An 18,189-nucleotide genomic window follows, 5' to 3' on the forward strand; every position below is an offset into this window, starting at 1 on the left:
AAAATAACAAAATATTCTGTTAAAAAGATGAATATTCTTACCATTAGGGTTGAAAACCTAATTGAGGACACCTCCATATTTTTTTAATTCCAAGATAACCTTTGGAGGAAGCTTGTAATGTTGAAGTTCACCCGATCGTTCAAAAAAGTCTGCACGGCACAGCGTGCCGGAGAAAGAACGATGGATACTCTCTAAACCGATTCATCATTATCTCGTCCGGCAGAGCCAAGAACGACGCCATGGCGGTGTACCCTCCAAATTTCAAGGTTTCGATGGCTGGGAAGGAGGAGTCAGAGAAATTATTTGCGGTTAAGTTCCTCACTATGCAAGAGGCATTGGAATTAGGTTTCTGGTTGGATCCGCTGTTGTCCTCGAAATTTGGATCGAAGAATTGATCTACGTCAAAGACGAGGAGAATGTCATCATCGTAGATCAGAAATCCGGTGATTCGGATGTTGTTGAGGGAGGTAATGCGGTAGGAGAGAGAGGTGGTGACGACGAGGGACTGGCCGGGGAGCATAGTGGGAACCTTGGCACTAGCTGGGAGGAGGCGGAGTGTAAATCCCGTAAAATTAGCGAAGAATTAATCAATAAATTAATTTTTAATAAAAAATTAGAAATGAGAATTTTATAGTTTAATTGGATAGAGCTAATTAAAATAAAAGTTTTGACACTAATTTAAAAAAATTTAGCCCAAGATTGAGCTGACAGATCGAACCGGTTGAACTGAGCCCATGGGCCCAACCAACTCATAAAACAAAATGAGCTCGACTCATTCTTCATCATTCAAAGCTGCTCCATGCTGAAGAACACAAGGGAAGGTGAAGAAGGGTTTCAAAACCCTTGAATTCAATTCAAATCATTATATCTTTACGCTCCGAGCTCCGCTCGCCGCATCGTTTGCAGCCACGCGTCCGCGACGTCGAACTCTACAAGGTCCGGTGCATAATTTAGTAAGGAACTTTCATTCTTGTTCTCAGCCTTACTTTCCCCTAAATTTTCGAAATTAAATAGAGTGGTGTTGAGATTTTGGTTCTTTGATGTTATAGGGTTCGATTAGCTCGAGAAAATCGCTCACTCTTGCTTCTTTGGTGCTTGGGTAAGGTCAGAATCTTAGAACTCTAGCTAATTCCTTAATTTAACGTGTTAGGTATTGAATTTTGGGTATGTATATAAAATTATGTGTATTAGATGTGTATATATATATATATATATATATATAAATTGGAGCTTGGGTGTAAACATTAGAGACTTGTGGAGTTTGGGTGTCATTGCTTTGGAGATTTTGGATCCTTGGGGCTGTGTTTGGTGTCTTTTGGTGGTGTTTTGGGTTATACATAAAAATTGGTCAATGTATGATTTAGGTTTCTCTTATTTAATATATAATATCCTGTGAAAACTTAGGTTAGAGGACCATTGGATATGTTGGAATGATTAAGTATGTTGTATGTTTAGTACTTGTGATAATGATTGTTGATATGGATTGAACATGTGTTGGAGATCATTGTTATGGTGGAAATAGGATGCTAAATGGTGAATGAATAATGATTTACTAGTTGATGATATTGAATTATGCAAGTAAGATAGATTGTTGATTAAAGTGAGAAATTTAGGTGTGAAGTTGTGTAATATTGAAGTATGATTGATTGTGGTATGATGTGGGGATTTTAGTGCTGTGTTGGTATGCTATGATATGTTGTTATGCTGAATATATGTATAGGAGGTTAGATTTGAGTTTGTGTTTTAATGAAAATTGAGGTTTGGTTTGAGGTTTTTGTGTAAAATGAATTTTTAGCCGAACTTCAGCGAGCCATAACTCGGCTTCCGAACCTCTAAATTATTTTAAACCTATTTCATATGAAAATTTAGTCAGTAAAATTTACGGCATTTGAAGAACGGATGAAAAATATTTTAAAACGAGAAAGTTATACGCGTCGAAAGTTCGGTATGTAAAATTGAAATTCTACAAACTTAGCCATTTTTTACTAATCTGCAATGTATGCGTACGCGGACCCCTCCATATGCGGATGGGCGTTTCTGTCTGGCATGCATGCATACGCAGACGAGGTAATGCGTGCGCGTGATGGGCAAATTGCACTCCCACGCGTACGCGTGCCCCCTCCCCCCACCCCCGGTTTTCAGAAAAAAAATGCACGCCCACGCGTATGCGTGACCCCTGTTTTCAGCAAATGGGATTTTAGTGTTTTAAATATGATTTTAAACCTCTAATTTCATTCTTTTAACCCTAGATCTTAGTAGTATGCCTAGTAATTAGATGAAGGTAGGAATAGGTAGTAACTTGGAGATAAAGAAAGTTTGAGAAGTGATGATTTAGGTATGAGGAATAGGTAGTAACTTGGAGATGAAGAAAGTTTGAGAAGTGTATATATATATACACTTCTTATATTATAAGGCTGATTAAAGAAAGGAATAAAAGTTACATCTGAACACTCTTTCTTGAAAATGCGACCCCAGGAGATGGTGGAAGGTGAGGATCTCCTTCTTTGTTCGTCCTTGTATTGTAAAATCGCCCTCAGCAAGATGGTGGGAGGTTAGGATCCCCTCCTTTGTTCCTCCTGGGCATATGAGAATGTACCTCCTAGGTAGACGCAAGGGTTGTGGTTTCGCCCCACTTGCTCTAGGTTGGTTGGTATAGAGGCTCGCCGGATAGATGCAAGGGTATGGTTCGCCCCACTTGCTCCAGGTTATGATGAACTATGTACAAAAATGCAAATATATGATATATAAGTAAAGTTATGGCTATAATGAATGATTATGAAATGATAATGAATGATTATGAAATGATTATGAATGAATATGAATGAAACGAGGCTTATGCACTTATGTTATCTGAGATACGAGTGTCCTTGGGTAAAGTATCGTGACTTGCCACCACGTGTTCCAAGTTGAGACTTGATACTCTGTTGACCCTACGACGTAAGAGGTGACCGGGCACTTATAAATTCCCAGGAAGGTTAACCCTCATTGAGCAATTTTATATATATGAGAAAAAGTTGTGCATAGACTCTTGGGGATACGCATCGGGGGACAGTTCAGGGTTTAGCAGCCGGACTTGTCGGGTTGGCTTGATAACCGACAGATGAGACTCATCAGCCATAGGACAGGCATGCATCATATGTATATTGTTTGAATTGCTTGCTTGTGCATTAATTGGGATTGCCTAAGTAATTATAATATGCTATCTGTTATATTTGCTATCTGTATTACTTCTATTCTACCTGTGTTTGTCATTGTTTGCTTGTCTGTATGTGCAATTTCATCGGAGTTGGAGGAACGGAGAAAAGGCGGAGAGATTGGGGGTTTTAGTTCGGATTTGGTTAAGTTAGAACCTTAGAGAACCACCCGTTTATGGTTTTTGTTTTAGCTCTTTAAATTTTATAATCTGAGTGTTGGTGTTCTAGAATTGCCTCTGGTATTCCTAGGGCCTTATATTTTATGTACGTGGCACCTTTACCATGCTGAGAACCTCCAGTTCTCATCCCATACGCTATTGTTGTTTTCCAGATGCAGGTCGAGATGCACCTCGCTAGGCTTCTGGAGTTCTCCGCAGCGAAGTGGGCTATTCGAGATTCTACTTTTGTTCTATTTTATTATGTCTATATGTATAGACTCTCCCCATGTATATATGCTTTACTGTTGCACCTCATAGAGGTTTATGGTGAACTAGGGTTACTTTTATGTATTTTGGGTTATGGTTCCTTATATGTATATATATGACTATTCTCTGGCCAGCCTTAGTTTCGCAGGCTGAGTTCGGAGCTTGATATTTTGTACTTTTGACCCTCTACTCTTGCTTTTATATATATGTTTATGAACCTTAGCTTTCTTCGTATGCAAGTAACCTTTTCTTGAGCGTTGCGCTTTTAATGTTTACGATTTTGTTTTACCTATTCTTCAAGGCTCCTAGTATACTATATTCTTTCGACTATTATACGTATATATATTTTATTTTAGAGGTCGTAATACCATACCACATCTGTTTTATGATTTAAGCGTAAAGTTCTGTAGGTGTTACACGGAAGCTCTGCAGCGGTAAGGGAAGAGGAACAAGGTGGAAGCGGAGGAGGTCAAGAAAGGGCTAATCGGACTTCTTGAAGACAGAGTTGGTGGGGGCGAAGATGGTGACGGAAGCGGACTGCTCCAAGAGGGATTCCGCTACAACTTGGAGGGTGAGGGCCATGGAGACGAAGCTTGAGTCGGGGGAGGATGTCGGTAACGTCGGAGATAGCTTCACTTGAAAAGGCGGTGAAGAGAGAAATGAGTAATGACAGAGAGACTAAAGATTAGGAGGAAAGGAGTGAAGAAGCTAAATGGAGGTTGAAAGCCTCTGAAAATAAAGACAAAGGCACATAAATAAATTCATAATTCATTAATATTTTTTGGACGTTTAATGTTAACAGGAACTAAATTAATATATATATATATATATATATATATATATATATATATATATATATATATATATATTTTGGTGACTTAAAAGAAAAATAAACAAAAACTAAGAAAGAAAAAAAAACAAGAAACTGCTTAAGAAAGGCAGTCCCGCTGAATACTACTCTCAAACTCCTTCCAAGGCAATGGAAGCTCCACTTGGGGAGAAATAGTCCTCATTGCAGTCTTTGCCATGATGTCTGCTACTGTATTTGCATCTCTCAAGATCAACCGAAGATCAGCACGCTATTTCCAAGACATGATATCTCAGATTTTTAACACCAAGGGATCAGTAAACCCAGAGCAATCTTGTAAATTATTGACAATAGTAAAAGCCTCCACACAGTCTGTTTCACATATAATGTCTCTTTGTCCCGAGTCCCATGCTAAAAGAAAGCCTCTCCAAATAGCAAACAACTCTCCTTGTAAAATGCTACGACTCTCAATTGTTCCCAGACAGCCTCGTTGCCACCTTCCCTTCCAATCTCTGCTAACACAAGCAAAACCAACTCGAGCACCACTGCCAGGATAGCTAGCATCACAATTAATCTTAAAGGTACCCACTGAGGGGTGAATCCAAGAGCCACTAATGGTTGAGGGGATAGATAGTCGTTGCAACTCAAAAATATTTCGGAGCTCCTTTTCTAAGGACAAAGCCATACCAATCACCTTGTCTGTGGTCCAATGCTCGTGAGGATGAAAGATCTCGTTGTTTCTCGAACACCAAATCCACCAGAGACCAGAAAAGAATCTAAAGGGGCGCTGTTTGCTATTATGTAAGAACCAACTCATCAAATCCACTGGTTGATCGGAGATCCCTAAAGCTTGCCAAACAAGTTGGGCTTTTGGACAATCCCGAATACAATGTAAAACCGACTCCTGACTTGAAAAACATCGTGGACAGCTATCCGTGTGCGAAATGCCCCTTCTAAAACGAAATGCAGCAGTAGGAAGAGCCTCCCAAAGACATAGCCAGGCCAAAAATTTGTGCTTTTCCGGAACATGTTGACGCCAAAGCCAAAGCCAATTACCCCTATCCTCCCAACTAAACATCTTCTTACTGAGCCATAAATAACCACTATGAGCATCATAAACCTTTGAGGCCGCACCAGTCCAACACCAACCGACCTCTGAACCAGCTTGAACATCTGGGTTGTAAGAATTAATGTTGCTCTGCAGAGACTGATTCAGAGGAGAATAGATATTCTCAAGGTTCCACTGTCCAGATGACCAAAGGTCCAAGATCCTGAGATCCGAATCAGAAATGTGAACATAATCCATCTCCTGACACAATCGCCCCTCTCTTATCCATTTAGAAAACCAAAAGTTCTGTTCCAAATCCCCAATGCACCAACTAAAACCTTCCTTTAGGATATCCCAAGCTCGACATATACTCTTCCAAACATAAGATCCACTTCCTCGAGACCGACTAAAATAATCATCCTTAGAAGAATGGTATTTCTCCGTCAACAGTTGAACCCATAGCTTGTTGGGATGGTGAAAAAGTTGCCAAACTAGTTTTCCAAGAAGAGCAATATTGGCACAAAAGGGATCTCTAATTCCCAGACCTCCAAACTTCTTAGGAGTGACCAACACTTTCCAGTTAACTAGATTCAGGCCTCTACCATCAGCTTGACCCTTCCATAGAAAGTTTCGCATCATGGATTCTATCTTATTAGTTACCCCTTTAGGGAAGAGAGATACTTGCATGCGATAAGTAGGAATCGCAGTCACTACCGAGTTGAGCAAACAGAGTCTGCCTGCCTTATTAAGCAATCTTCCTTTCCAGCTGGCTAGCCTTCCCCGAATCTTGTCCAAAACATCGTTGAAAGTTGCGCGTGTCACCCGAGAGTGATTAAGGTTCACCCCTAAATACTTGCCCAAGTTCTGAACGAATCTGATGGAGGAGACTCCAGTGAAAATCTCTTTTCTTGTAGCTGAAACATTCTTGGAGCATAGCGCTTTAGATTTTTCCACATTAACCTTCATCCCAGAGGCTCTGCAGAAATTTTCCAAAGCTACCATTACAGTTTGAACTTGCTGTTTTTCAGCTTTACAGAAAAGAAGCAAATCATCGGCAAACATCAAATGAGAAATTCTTGGACCCCCTCTAGAAACCGCAACTGGCTTTCACATGCCCTTATCAACTTGCTGATTAATAGAACAGGACAATCTCTCCATACACAACACAAACAGATACGGTGATATAGGATCTCCTTGCCTAAGACCCCTGCTCGGAGTAAAGCTATTTAATCTATCCCCATTCCAGAGGATAGACAGTGAGGAAGCAGTGACACAACGCATAATCAGATTGACTGTCGGAGGAGGAAAGCCAAAACTCACCAGGGTTTGTTTCAGAAATCCCCAATCCACTCTATCGTACGCTTTCTCCAAATCAATCTTAAAGGCCAGGGTGCCTTTCTTTGACTTTGTCTTCTTCATGAAATGGAGAACCTCTTGTGCTACAATGATGTTGTCAGGGGTTCCTCTCCCCAGGATAAACCCCCCTTGAAGGGGCCCAATAATCTCTTTGAGATGGGGACGAAGTCTATTGACCAGGACCTTCGTTATAACTTTGTAAACCACATTACAGAGACTAATTGGTCGGAAATTCTTCATGGAAACCGGGTTTTCTACCTTCGGAATAAGAACCACAAGAGTTTCCATCATCCTTGGATCCATATCCAAACCAGAGAACGCATGACGAACCATAGTCCAAACATCAAAACCAACAATCTTCCAGTATTCTTTAAAGAAGAAAGCCTGAAACCCATCAGGGCCCGGCGCCTTAAAAGAATGCATACTGAAAACAGCCGACTTAACTTCTTCCAGAGTAACTGGCGCTGTGAGGCTACAACAGGCTTCATCATTCAGGGAAGGCAGTGGCACATCACCAAGACAACCTAAGTCTACATCCTCCGACTGGCAGAATAGGCGTTTATAGAAGGATTCAGCTTCCCTTCTAAGGACATCCGGGTCCGTTTCCCACACCCCATCTTGAAGAAAGAGACCATGAATCTTATTATGCTTTCTCCGCAAAAGAGTCTGGACATGAAAGAACTTGGTATTTCTATCCCCAAATTTTACCCACTGCTCTCTGGATTTTTGAAACCATAGAAGTTCCTCCTGCACAAGCGTGTTATTAAATTCCTCAATCAGCTGTTTTTCTTTTTGCCGCATAGACAAATCTTCCATTACTTCAAGTCGCTTCTGAAGGAAATTAATCTGTCTCTCCAATTTGCATTTCCTAACGAAAATATTGCCGAACACTTTAGAATTAAACTCCAAAGAGTTCTTCTGCACTTCTGAAAGCTTGCCGTGCATCTCTCTGTAGCCAGCCTGCCATGACTGGTTCACAATATTTCTGTACCCCGGATGAGTTGCCCAAGCTGCAATAAACTGAAAAGGTCTATTCTTTTTCGGTTGGGGACGACCTGTACAGCGTACTAGGATAGGACAATGATCAGATTGAAGCCTATTTAAAATTTCTGCGTAAGCCTCTGGAAATAGAGATAGCCAGCCACTATTGATACAAACCCGGTCAAGTTTTTTCGCCACCTCAACACCATTTTTAACCCTTCTGTACCAAGAAAATTGTCTTCCAATAGTCTTCAAGTCAAACAGATTACTATCCCCTAGAGAGGCAGCAAGCCGATCTGCATGATGACTCGAGAAGAGGCAACCCTTAGATTCATGAGAGAATAGTACTTCATTAAAATCACCAAGAACAATACATGGCCCGCAGAAAGACGAAGACTGAGTAACAAGATAATCCCATAGCAAAACTCTGGTATTAAATTGAGGACTACCATAGATACCACTGCACCTCCAAATCACATTATTTACCTGAACCTCAACTGTAACACACTGATCGAAAGCATCAACCCATTTGCAGTGAACACCCTGTATTGCAGAAAGGAACCAAATACCCCCCTTGTGTCCTGACGCCTCCACTATACCAATAGGGTGATAACCAAGTCTTTCCCAGAACATTTTCAAGTGTTGAAAAGGACAGTGAGTTTCAACCACAATAAAAATTACAGGTTTAAATTTCCTAACCAGCTCTTTACAATTCACCCGGGCTAACTTAATAGAAGCACCCCTAATATTCCAAGCTATTATATTTAAACTATCCATAATATAAAATATAAAAATATAAAACAAGGAAATCAAAGTGCTTCACCAACCTCAAACCGAGGCTTGCCCAGCGGAAGTGACTCCCGTGACCTTCAGGTTTGCCGGATCTCCCTGGAATATCTCCTTAATCCCGCCTACCGACGCAGTAACAGCCGGCAATGTGCCTTCCTTCTCCAATGGAACCGCCACGGTAACACCCTCCTTCACGGTTGCAGGAAGACATGACGATGCTTCCACCACCGTGCCTCCATTCTTCTCAACTGGCGAGCTCTGTAGGGACCCCGGCCTTGGTCGTTTCCGGAGAGAGGACCCGCAAGGCACTGGGGTGTGTCGGGTTGAGGAGATCGACGTCTCACCAACATGGGAAGCGCTGTGTCCGACCTTGACTCGTGACCCGACCCTAGCACGATAGGAGCTTGATCCATTCGTGTGAGAGAAGTGAATGGTGGGCCTGATTACTCTACCCGAATCGATTCTGGATTGAATGCCTCTTTGGACCTTGTTAGATTGCTTCTGACCCAGCTTGGTTTTACCTTTCCTCACAACTTGCTCCCAGCCTGGTTCATCATGCATGCAAGCCTCCTCAACATTATTTCCTTCCAAATTATTAGCCTCCAAATCTTCTTGCAAATTCAATGCAGGATTCTCGCCAGTAACGCCACCTACCACATTAGGTTCTACTTCATTTGAATTGTGACTTTTGGTCTCAGGATGTGGCACTGCCTTTGTACCGTCCCGTGGCTTGGTGGCATCGGAATCAACACTCTTTCCTTCCCTAGAGTCTCTACCCAAGCACTGTGCCATATCGTGACCATAACGTGCACAAGAGTTACAAATTAAATTTAAACTTTCATACTCCACTACATGAGTTACGCCTTCCACAATGATATGCTTGATCACTGGCAGTCCTAAATTTATTTGAACACATACTCGGGCATATCGTCCTCTCTCAGCCAATTTAGTGGCTAAGTCCACTTTGATGGGAACTCCTATTGCAGAAGCAATACGCATCATGGCCTGTTCCTGATAGCACCAGATTGGGAGCCCCGAAATCCGAACCCATACAAGCGTAGACCCGAAGGATCGCTCACATGGCCGAAAATCTATATCCCACGGTTTTACAGCAACATAGTGCCCCTCAATCAACCACGGACCACCAAGCATGACCTTCTCACGATCTTCACATGCATCGAATTTTACCATGAAGTACCCAAACCCCACATCAAGCAGATCAAAGCCACCTTTGATGCGCCAAACCATCCGAAGCTTGTGTGAAAGAGCTGTGTAACTATAATTTTTATCAAGAACCTTAATCACTAAAGCTTCTCGATAAGGCTCTGCCAAACAAAGCTTGGCTTCTTCAGTGAAGTTTACACATGGAGGTTGGGAATCGCCCTGCTTGCCCACCACCGTGGCTATACTATCCCCAGATAGAGATCCTGCAAGTGCAAACGCCTTCGATTTCTCTGGACCAATGACTTTATCTCTAAAGGAGATCTTTGTAGGATTTAAAAAACCCCCTCGTGAAAAACCCTCCTTGACACCGGATGCACCCCCACCCACACTCTCCCCCTTATCTCTTCCGACGGCATGGCCGCCATGCTCACTGTGTTTCGCCCTCAAACACTCGTTCCCGCTCTCTCCTTCTCTCATTCTCTCTGAGTCTAGTTAAATTAATATATATATATATATATATATATATATATATATATATATATAGACTTAATTAAAATTTTGATAAAATTATAAAGACCTGCCAAATAATTAAACCAACTTTTTAATTTATTCAAATACAATGACAAATGTATTCTTTAAGCAACTACTCTAAGATTCAAGTTCCCTTTTACTTTTGTTGGATGCAGTCAATTTTCCTTCTACTAATATATTATATCAATTGGTTTGAAAACTTGATTTTCTAACAAAACCGTTTCATGTCTCGCAGCCTCGCAGGTGGTTTTGATTCCATGGCGAATACTAATGCATCCAGGAAAAACTAAAAAGTATAAGGTTTTTAAATTTTAAATCATAAACTTTAAATTCTCAATTCTGAGTTTTATATTTTAAATTTTAAATCTAAATTCATAAATTCTAAATTTTAAATATAATTTATTGATATAAAATATAACAAATAAAAAAAATAACATTTGTTTAATTAATAACGTGTTCAATATTCCTTACTTAAAAAAGAACGAACTTTAGAATACGTATTTGGTATTGATTTATTTTACTGACTTATAGCACATAAAAATGTTTTATTACTTAAATGATATAATGTATTTGACTAAACTATTTAATATAATTTAAGATAAAATATTATTTTAGTCTCTAACTTCTCAATCAAATACTAATTTAGTTCTAACGTTTTAAACGTTATATTTTTATCTCAAAAAATTTTAAGTAAGTTTTATATTGTTCTCCTATTAAATTTGACATAAATAATTAATAAAATAAGTGAATAAACATTAATAACGTTATTAACTAAATTAGAGTCACTCTAATATACAGATTGCAGATATACAGAGATATATGGTTCACCAACACGTGTTGTGGATGTGTGGTGTCAGGAAGCAGGTTAATAGTAATATTACATCTGCAAGACTTGGTAGAGGCTCGGCTTAGGCGGCTTTTCTTTATGTGTAACGGGATTTCTTTGGGTCGTCTCTATCCAGCTTCTTATTGGGCTCTTTGGGCTTGCTTATAAGATTGTATGGCAAGGGTCAATTTGTGTTGGGACAGGAGGAAGAGTATCCAGCTTCTTATTGGGCTCTTTGGGCTTGCTTATAAGATTGTATGGCAAGGGTCAATTTGTGTTGGGACAGGAGGAAGAGCTTGTTTGAAATAGCTGCTATTAAGTCGGTTTCGGAGAACCGCCCTGTTTTCTCTCATGGAGAACTCTTCTCTTGTATGGAGTGTTTCCTTGTAGTTAAGCTTTGTGCTTACCTGTTTCTTATTCACTCTGTTGTGCAGTTTTTCTATTTACCTACCTTTTATATTATTACAATTCTACATATGGCCAATCACGAGGACCAGTCCATTGAGGGCAAAGTTATCTCTATCAATCCTGATGAGGATGCTAGTTTTGCTGCTGAAAATCTCAATCTGGTGGGAAAGATTCTTTCTAACAAAGAGGTTAGCTTCAGCACCTGCAGAGCAGCTCTTTTGGGAATCTGGGGTCACCCGGAAGGAGTTACCATCTCTGATGTTGGCAGGAACAAAGTACTCATCAGCTTCAAGGATGTCCGGAAAGGGATCCAAATACGGAATGGAGGACCCTAGAGTGTTCGAGGCAGTCTTCTTAATCTGCAAGTATGGAACGGGCGTGAATCAGTTTATGAAGTGGACCACAGGTATATGGAGTTATGGGTACAAATACATGGACTTCCACTCAGTTATATAACAAGGAAAACAGCAGAAACTATTGGTAGAAAAATCGGCACTGTAATGGAGGCAGAAAATCCTAGATTGAATGATACACTGCAGAGAACATTCTTGAGGGTGAGGGTAACAATGAATATCACTAAACCTCTGCCAACTGGGTTTTGGTTAGCGGCGCAGGAACATCAAACTCTTTGGGTGGACTTCAAGTATGAGAGGATCCAGGATAGTTATTGTCTGAATTGTGGTATCCTAGGCCATACCAAGAAGGAATGCAGAAACCCTATGGCAATGGCTAGCTGGGACCACATGAAACCGAGGTATGTGCTTGGTTTAGGAGTTAATCGAGCCAGGGCCATCTCAGCTAGGGGAAAAGCGGAGGATGAGAAGGAAATGTATAGGGAGGGGACTGAGGCTAGGCAGGAATGGCAGGAAGAGCGTGCTAGAATGGAGCACATGGAGGAGCATTTGGCAGCAGCGCGTAGTATGAGCAGGGGATTACGATCAGGGGTTCTGAGAAATCTTGAAGTAAATTCTGATCAGAAGTCGGCATTAGGAAGGGAAAGCCAGGGATCTAGAAAGCATGGTGAGGATGTCTCAGGAAATCTGCTGATTGAACAAGCGGTTTCAGATAGGGAAGCTTTGGGAAGGGGACACAAGTCGGTAAACACTAACACTGACATCAAGAAAGGCAGCGACAAGTTTCATGAGATAGGCGAAGTTAGTTCCGCATTTAGACCCAATGCCACTTTGTCTGTGGAGCAGGAGGCCTCTGGACCTTGTAATTCTCAAAATATTCATAAGCCGTGTCAGGAGCATCTTGAGGTTGGGAAGAGCGAGGGGCGGCAACCTTTTCATAACAATGCAAGGCTAAATGAGACATGTGTGAATGAGCTCAAGCAGATAGAGGATTGGTTTCAGCACCATCAAGTGGAGGGTGTTGCTTGGGGGAGTCCTGTAAAGCTAACAATCGCGGAAGAATTGCAGAAGTTTTTTGGTAAAAAAGAGGCCCAACCTGAGCAGCATAGCGATATGATAATCAATGAGCAACCAGAAAAGGGGGCGCAAATTGTTAGGCATGGTGCAACCCAGTTGTGGAGCTATAGGGAGAAACCGAAAATGAAGAGAATTGTCATTGCAGCTGGTAGAACCATCATTCAGCGAATGGATAATGGGGAGAAGTATTATGTTGAATTACCGGAGGAACACCAGGACACGGAGGAGGCGACTGCTGCTGCGTCGGAGCAGAAGGACGTGAGTCAACGTGGGTTGGAGCTGGCTTTTGATGTGGGGTTAAATCTGAACTCTAAAAGATTTAGGGATGCAAGCAGCCTAGCTGTCTATGTGGACTCCTTGGAGGATGGTGCACAGCAAGGTTTGGAAAAATCAGGTAAGAAGCTCAAACATGTTGCTGGACTCGTTATGGCTGAGGAGGCGAGCCTTATCATGCCCCACCAACAGCCATGATCGTTGTCAGCTGGAACTGTCGTGGAATGGCGGCCCCATCGGCAGTGTCTGAACTAAGGAGTATTTGTAAATATCTTAGGCCGTCTGTTTTGTTTCTTATGGAGACTAAAGCTAGCAATCTTAGCTGTGTTAGGCTTAAAAGAACTTTGGGTTTTGATAATATGTTTTGTGTTGAATCCCGGGGGTTGTCCGGGGGGCTGTGTCTGTTTTGGAAAAATAATCTAAGTGTTAATGTTTATGCCTGGTGTGATAGCTTTATTAAAGCTCGGATAAGCGTTACTAATGATATAGATTGGGAAGGGATTTTTGTTTATGGCCATCCCAATTATATGAGAAGAAAGGAGTTATGGAATGAGTTAACTTATGTAAATAATAATCTGCATGTACCAAGGGCTTTTATTGGGGACTTCAATGATGTAATTTCACAGCATGAGAAAGTGGGTCTGCATCCAAAGCCGACTAGTCAGATTGATACTTTTAGGCGTTTTGTAGATAAGAATGCTCTCATGGACTTGGAGTTACAAGGGACAAAATATACATGGTTTAGTAACCCTAGGAATGGTTTTGTTACTAAAGAAAGGATAGATAGAGTGCTTGCTAATTGGGAGTGGAGGAAAGCTTTCCAACATGCCACCCTTTCTGCCTTACCAGCTGTTTCTTCTGATCATACGCCTTTAGTTCTCAATGTCAAACCCAGGGGAAAAAGGAGTGGATGCTTTAAATTTGAGGCTTTTTGGACTGATCATGCTGATTGTGGTAATATCATAAAGAGAGGATGGAACAGTGTCTGTAATACTACAGTTGATCATTGGACCAATTTAACTCGAAGGATGAATAGTTGTAAATAAGAATTGGTCAAATGGAGCAGGGTTAACTTTAAGAGGGCAGATGTTGAAATTCAGAAGCTAATGCATAGCCTTAAGCTAGCAGAGGAAAGAGATTATTCCGATACTCGCAGCAGGAAATTAATAAATTAAAAATGGATATTACTGCACTGTGGAAACAGGAGGAAAAGTATTGGGGGCAGAGATCTAGAGTAAAATGGCTGAAGTTTGGCGACAAGAATACTGCCTTTTTCCATGCTTCTACCATTCAACGTAGGGACAGGAATAGAATTGAGAGGCTAAAGGATACTAGTGGAGAATGGGTGTGTGGGGAGAATGAGATACTTAAGTTGGCTGTTCTTCATTTTCAGAATCTCTTTAAAGCCTCTGATAATCTTGTTATGTCTGAATGCATTAGCAAAATCCCTATTAGAGTCACTGAAGGCATGAATCGAGAGCTAATGGAAGACCTTTCTGATCAGAAAATCAAAGAAGCTACGTTCAGCCTTGGAAGTCTTAAGGCGCCTGGCCCAGATGGATTAAATGGCCTTTTTTTCCAAAAGCATTGGCCAATTATTGAGAAAGAGGTTTGTGCTGTTGTTAAGCATTTCTTTCAGGAAGGGGTCCTACCAAGTAGCATCGGTGACACTATTATTGTTTTGGTTCCTAAGGCTAACTACCCGGAAACGCTTAATCAGCTTCGACCGATTAGCTGTTGCAATTTTATATATAAGATCATTTCTAAGGTGTTGGTTATTAGGCTTAGAAGGATAATAGATATGATTGTTTCACCTATCCAGAGTGCTTTTGTGGGGGGACGCCTCATCCAGGATAACATGGTAATAGTGCAGGAAATGTTTCATGCTTTAAACAAAAAAGGGCAGCATGCTTCCAGGAACTTAGCTGTTAAGATTGATATGAACAAAGCCTATGACAGGGTTGAATGGCCTTTCCTAGAGGCTACTCTGAGAGCTTTTGGGCTTAATTTGCACTGGGTCAGGATGATTATAATGTGTGTCTCGCAGGTCTCTTATAAAATCAAGATCAATGGTATTCTGTCAAGAAAGTTTGTGCCACAGAGAGGACTTAGGCAGGGAGACCCCCTTTCGCCATACCTGTTTATCATAGCAGCTGAGGTTTTTACTGTCCTTATGGACAAGGCTAAAGAAGAGGGTAGAATCTCTGGTGTCAGAATTGCTCCTACTGCTCCTGCCATCTCTCATCTCCATTTTGCGGATGACTGCATCATTTTCTCGAGGGATAGTGAGGAGGAAGTTTATCAGCTTATTACTATTTTAAATATGTATACAGAAGCCTCCGGGCAGCGAATAAATGTTGACAAGTCTGGGATTACTTTCGGCTACCAGGTTCCAATTAGAAACAGAGTAGAAATAGAAGAGATTTTAGGATTGCCTGCTTGGGATCAACCAGGTAAGTACCTTGGTCTTCCGGCTCAGTGGGGCAGATCTAAGAATAAAGCTTTGAGATGGATTGAGGAGCGAGTGTCTGATAAGCTCTGCGGCTGGAAAGAAAAACTTCTTACTCAAGCTGGAAGGGAGGTTCTCATCAAATCGGTTATCCAAGCGATGCCGGCCTATGCTATGAATGTTGCTCTCCTTCCTAAAGGTTTTTGTCACCGGCTATGTCAAAAAGTGGCTAAATTTTGGTGGGCCTCTTCTGGTAAGGATAGGGGTATTCATTGGAGGAGTTGGGATAAAATTTGCGCGAGCAAGAGGGATGGAGGAATTGGTTTTAAGGATTTTTATAGTCAAAATTTAGCTCACTTGGCAAAGCAAGCTTGGCGGGTTTTTGAGTACCCTAATGCGGTGTGGGTGCAGGTGCTTAAGGCTGTGTACTTTCCGAATGAGGACTTCAAAATGTCTAAGGCTGGCAAAGGAGCATCTTGGATCTGGAAAAGTATTGTGCATGGTAAGGACTTCCTCTTGAGAAATGGTAGATGGTTGATTGGGAACGGAGATAAAGTGAGGATTTTGGAAGATAATTGGATCTTGAACATGAATACGAGCCCTGTTATTATGAGCAATGATGTCACGTTTGTAAAGGAGCTAATTAGTGAAGGACAGGGGTGGAATATAAGTGAGTTAAGGAAACATTTTGATAGGGATACCATAGGGAAGATCATTAGGACTCCAGTGAGTGTTATTGGTAGAGAAGATAAATTTAGTTGGCCTCTAAAAGCAGATGGGAAGTACACCATCAAAACGGGATACCATGTTGCCAGGAAAGAGCAGCATATCGACAATGGCAGTATTCCATCAACTAGTGATGACTTCAAGGACCTATGGAGGGACATTTGGAAACTGAAAGTGCCTCAAAAGATCATAACCTTCCTATGGCGGGCCTCGCATAACATTTTACCGGTCTTTCAGAATCTTTATAATAAAAAAATTTCTAACACTTCTAGTTGTCCTATTTGTTTGCAGGAACCAGAGTCCACGGAGCATGCTCTGCTGCTTTGCCCTTGGACAAGGGCTGTGTGGTTTGGAGCCCAAATTCAGTGCTGTCCTACGGCCAATACAGTCACATCTTTTGGAAAATGGATAATGGATCTTTTTAGAAAAATGAAGGTATGCACAGGTACTGATTATGAACTGTGTTGTAGCAGAGTAGGTTTTTTGGCATGGGAAGTGTGGAAAGCAAGCAATCTAGCAGTGCATCACAGATCCAAACCTAACCCTTTCCTAGTGATTAACAAGGCCAAACAAATGGAAACAGAATTTGCAGATTTCGTAGAAGTTCCAGCAATAACTTCTATGGGTGCTAGGAGGACAGTTAAAAGGGTTACCTGGAGGCCGCCTCTGCCAGGATGGATTAAGTGCAATGTTGATGCAGCGTTTCTTGAAGTGTTCTCTGGAGGAGCAACAGCAGCAGTATTCAGAGACCATGCTGGAAACCTTCTCATAGCCTCAAACTCTAGAATTGTGGCCTCCTCGCCTTTAGCTGCGGAAGCTTTAGCGGTTAGGGAAGCATTAATATTAGCTCAGAACTTTCAACTAGAACGAGTTATTTTTGAATCCGACAGTTTAATACTCATCCAAGCTCTTAAATCAAAGGCATCAATTGCAGAAATTCAAGTTATCTTGGATGACATTTTGGATTTAGTGCGTAATATCTCAAATTTTGGGTTTACCTGGGTGCCTAGAGAAGGGAATGCCCTAGCCCATGAGGTAGCTAAGCTTACAGCTCACGGCTCTCTTGGACAGAATTGGCCCAGCTGCAAGCCACAATCCATCATGAAAATATTGAATGAAGAGCGTTGCTTGTCGCTGCATTGGGCGAGCAGATCATGAGCATGGCAGTTTATTTTGGACTAACTGAGTTTCAATTTAATTAGATAGTGACTTACTTTGATTGCAGGTTGAAACTTCCAGGGCTTGTTGAAAGCAGAGGTTGGCACCTTCCTTGTCGGGAGGGGATGGAATAGCAAGCATGCTGTTTCCTTTTTCTGTTGGATAGCAGATTGGATTTGTTGCTTTGTTGAATGTCAGGAGCCTTGTAGGGTTTGTGTCCTGTTCTTCGCTCTTCTGGCTGTGTTCTGCATTTTCTCCAAGTTTAGTGAATTGCGGTCCCCACACATAATACAGGAATCGAAAGGAAAAGGGAGGTCAGAGTAGGAGGAGTAACTGACCGGTTGCCATGGCGGAAGAGAGATCATTGTTTTTGAGACTAGGAATAGAGGCGCAATGAATGCGAATGATGATGGAAGTTCCTCACGGCGGATCCACCACCAGGGGCTTCAACTTTTGGGGTCGGCGATGGGGAGCGGTAACGGACATCCCAGGATGATTCCAGGCAGGCTCAGCTCGAGATCAACGATGACAAACGAACGCTGCAGACTTCAGATCCATGCATCAATATCTTCAATCTGTATTGGAGCTTCCGGCGACAATGGCAATCTTAATCCGAGAGCTTT

General features: G+C 41.6%; 1 protein-coding gene and 1 pseudogene across 1 annotated transcript; one reads left to right on the forward strand and one right to left on the reverse strand.

The window, feature by feature from the left end:
* Positions 1-83: 83 nt before the first annotated feature.
* Positions 84-8,445, reverse strand: LOC107633906 (uncharacterized; annotated as a pseudogene).
* A 4,982-nt stretch (positions 8,446-13,427) lies between these two features.
* LOC110269539 (uncharacterized) lies at positions 13,428-14,279 on the forward strand. Its single transcript, XM_021117464.2, has one exon. It carries the CDS (start codon positions 13,428-13,430, stop codon positions 14,277-14,279), a length of 852 nt encoding a protein of 283 aa, XP_020973123.1.
* The last annotated feature ends 3,910 nt before the right edge of the window (positions 14,280-18,189 follow it).

The sequence above is a fragment of the Arachis ipaensis genome, chromosome B3, assembly GCF_059453495.1.
Source record: "Arachis ipaensis isolate K30076 ecotype BB chromosome B3, ASM5945349v1, whole genome shotgun sequence".
NCBI lineage: Eukaryota > Viridiplantae > Streptophyta > Magnoliopsida > Fabales > Fabaceae > Arachis > Arachis ipaensis.

Coding starts and splice junctions, on each gene's coding strand:
- LOC110269539 (XM_021117464.2), top strand. CDS start 13,428: ATGATCGTTGTCAGCTGGAACTGTCGTGGAATGGCGGCCCCATCGGCA.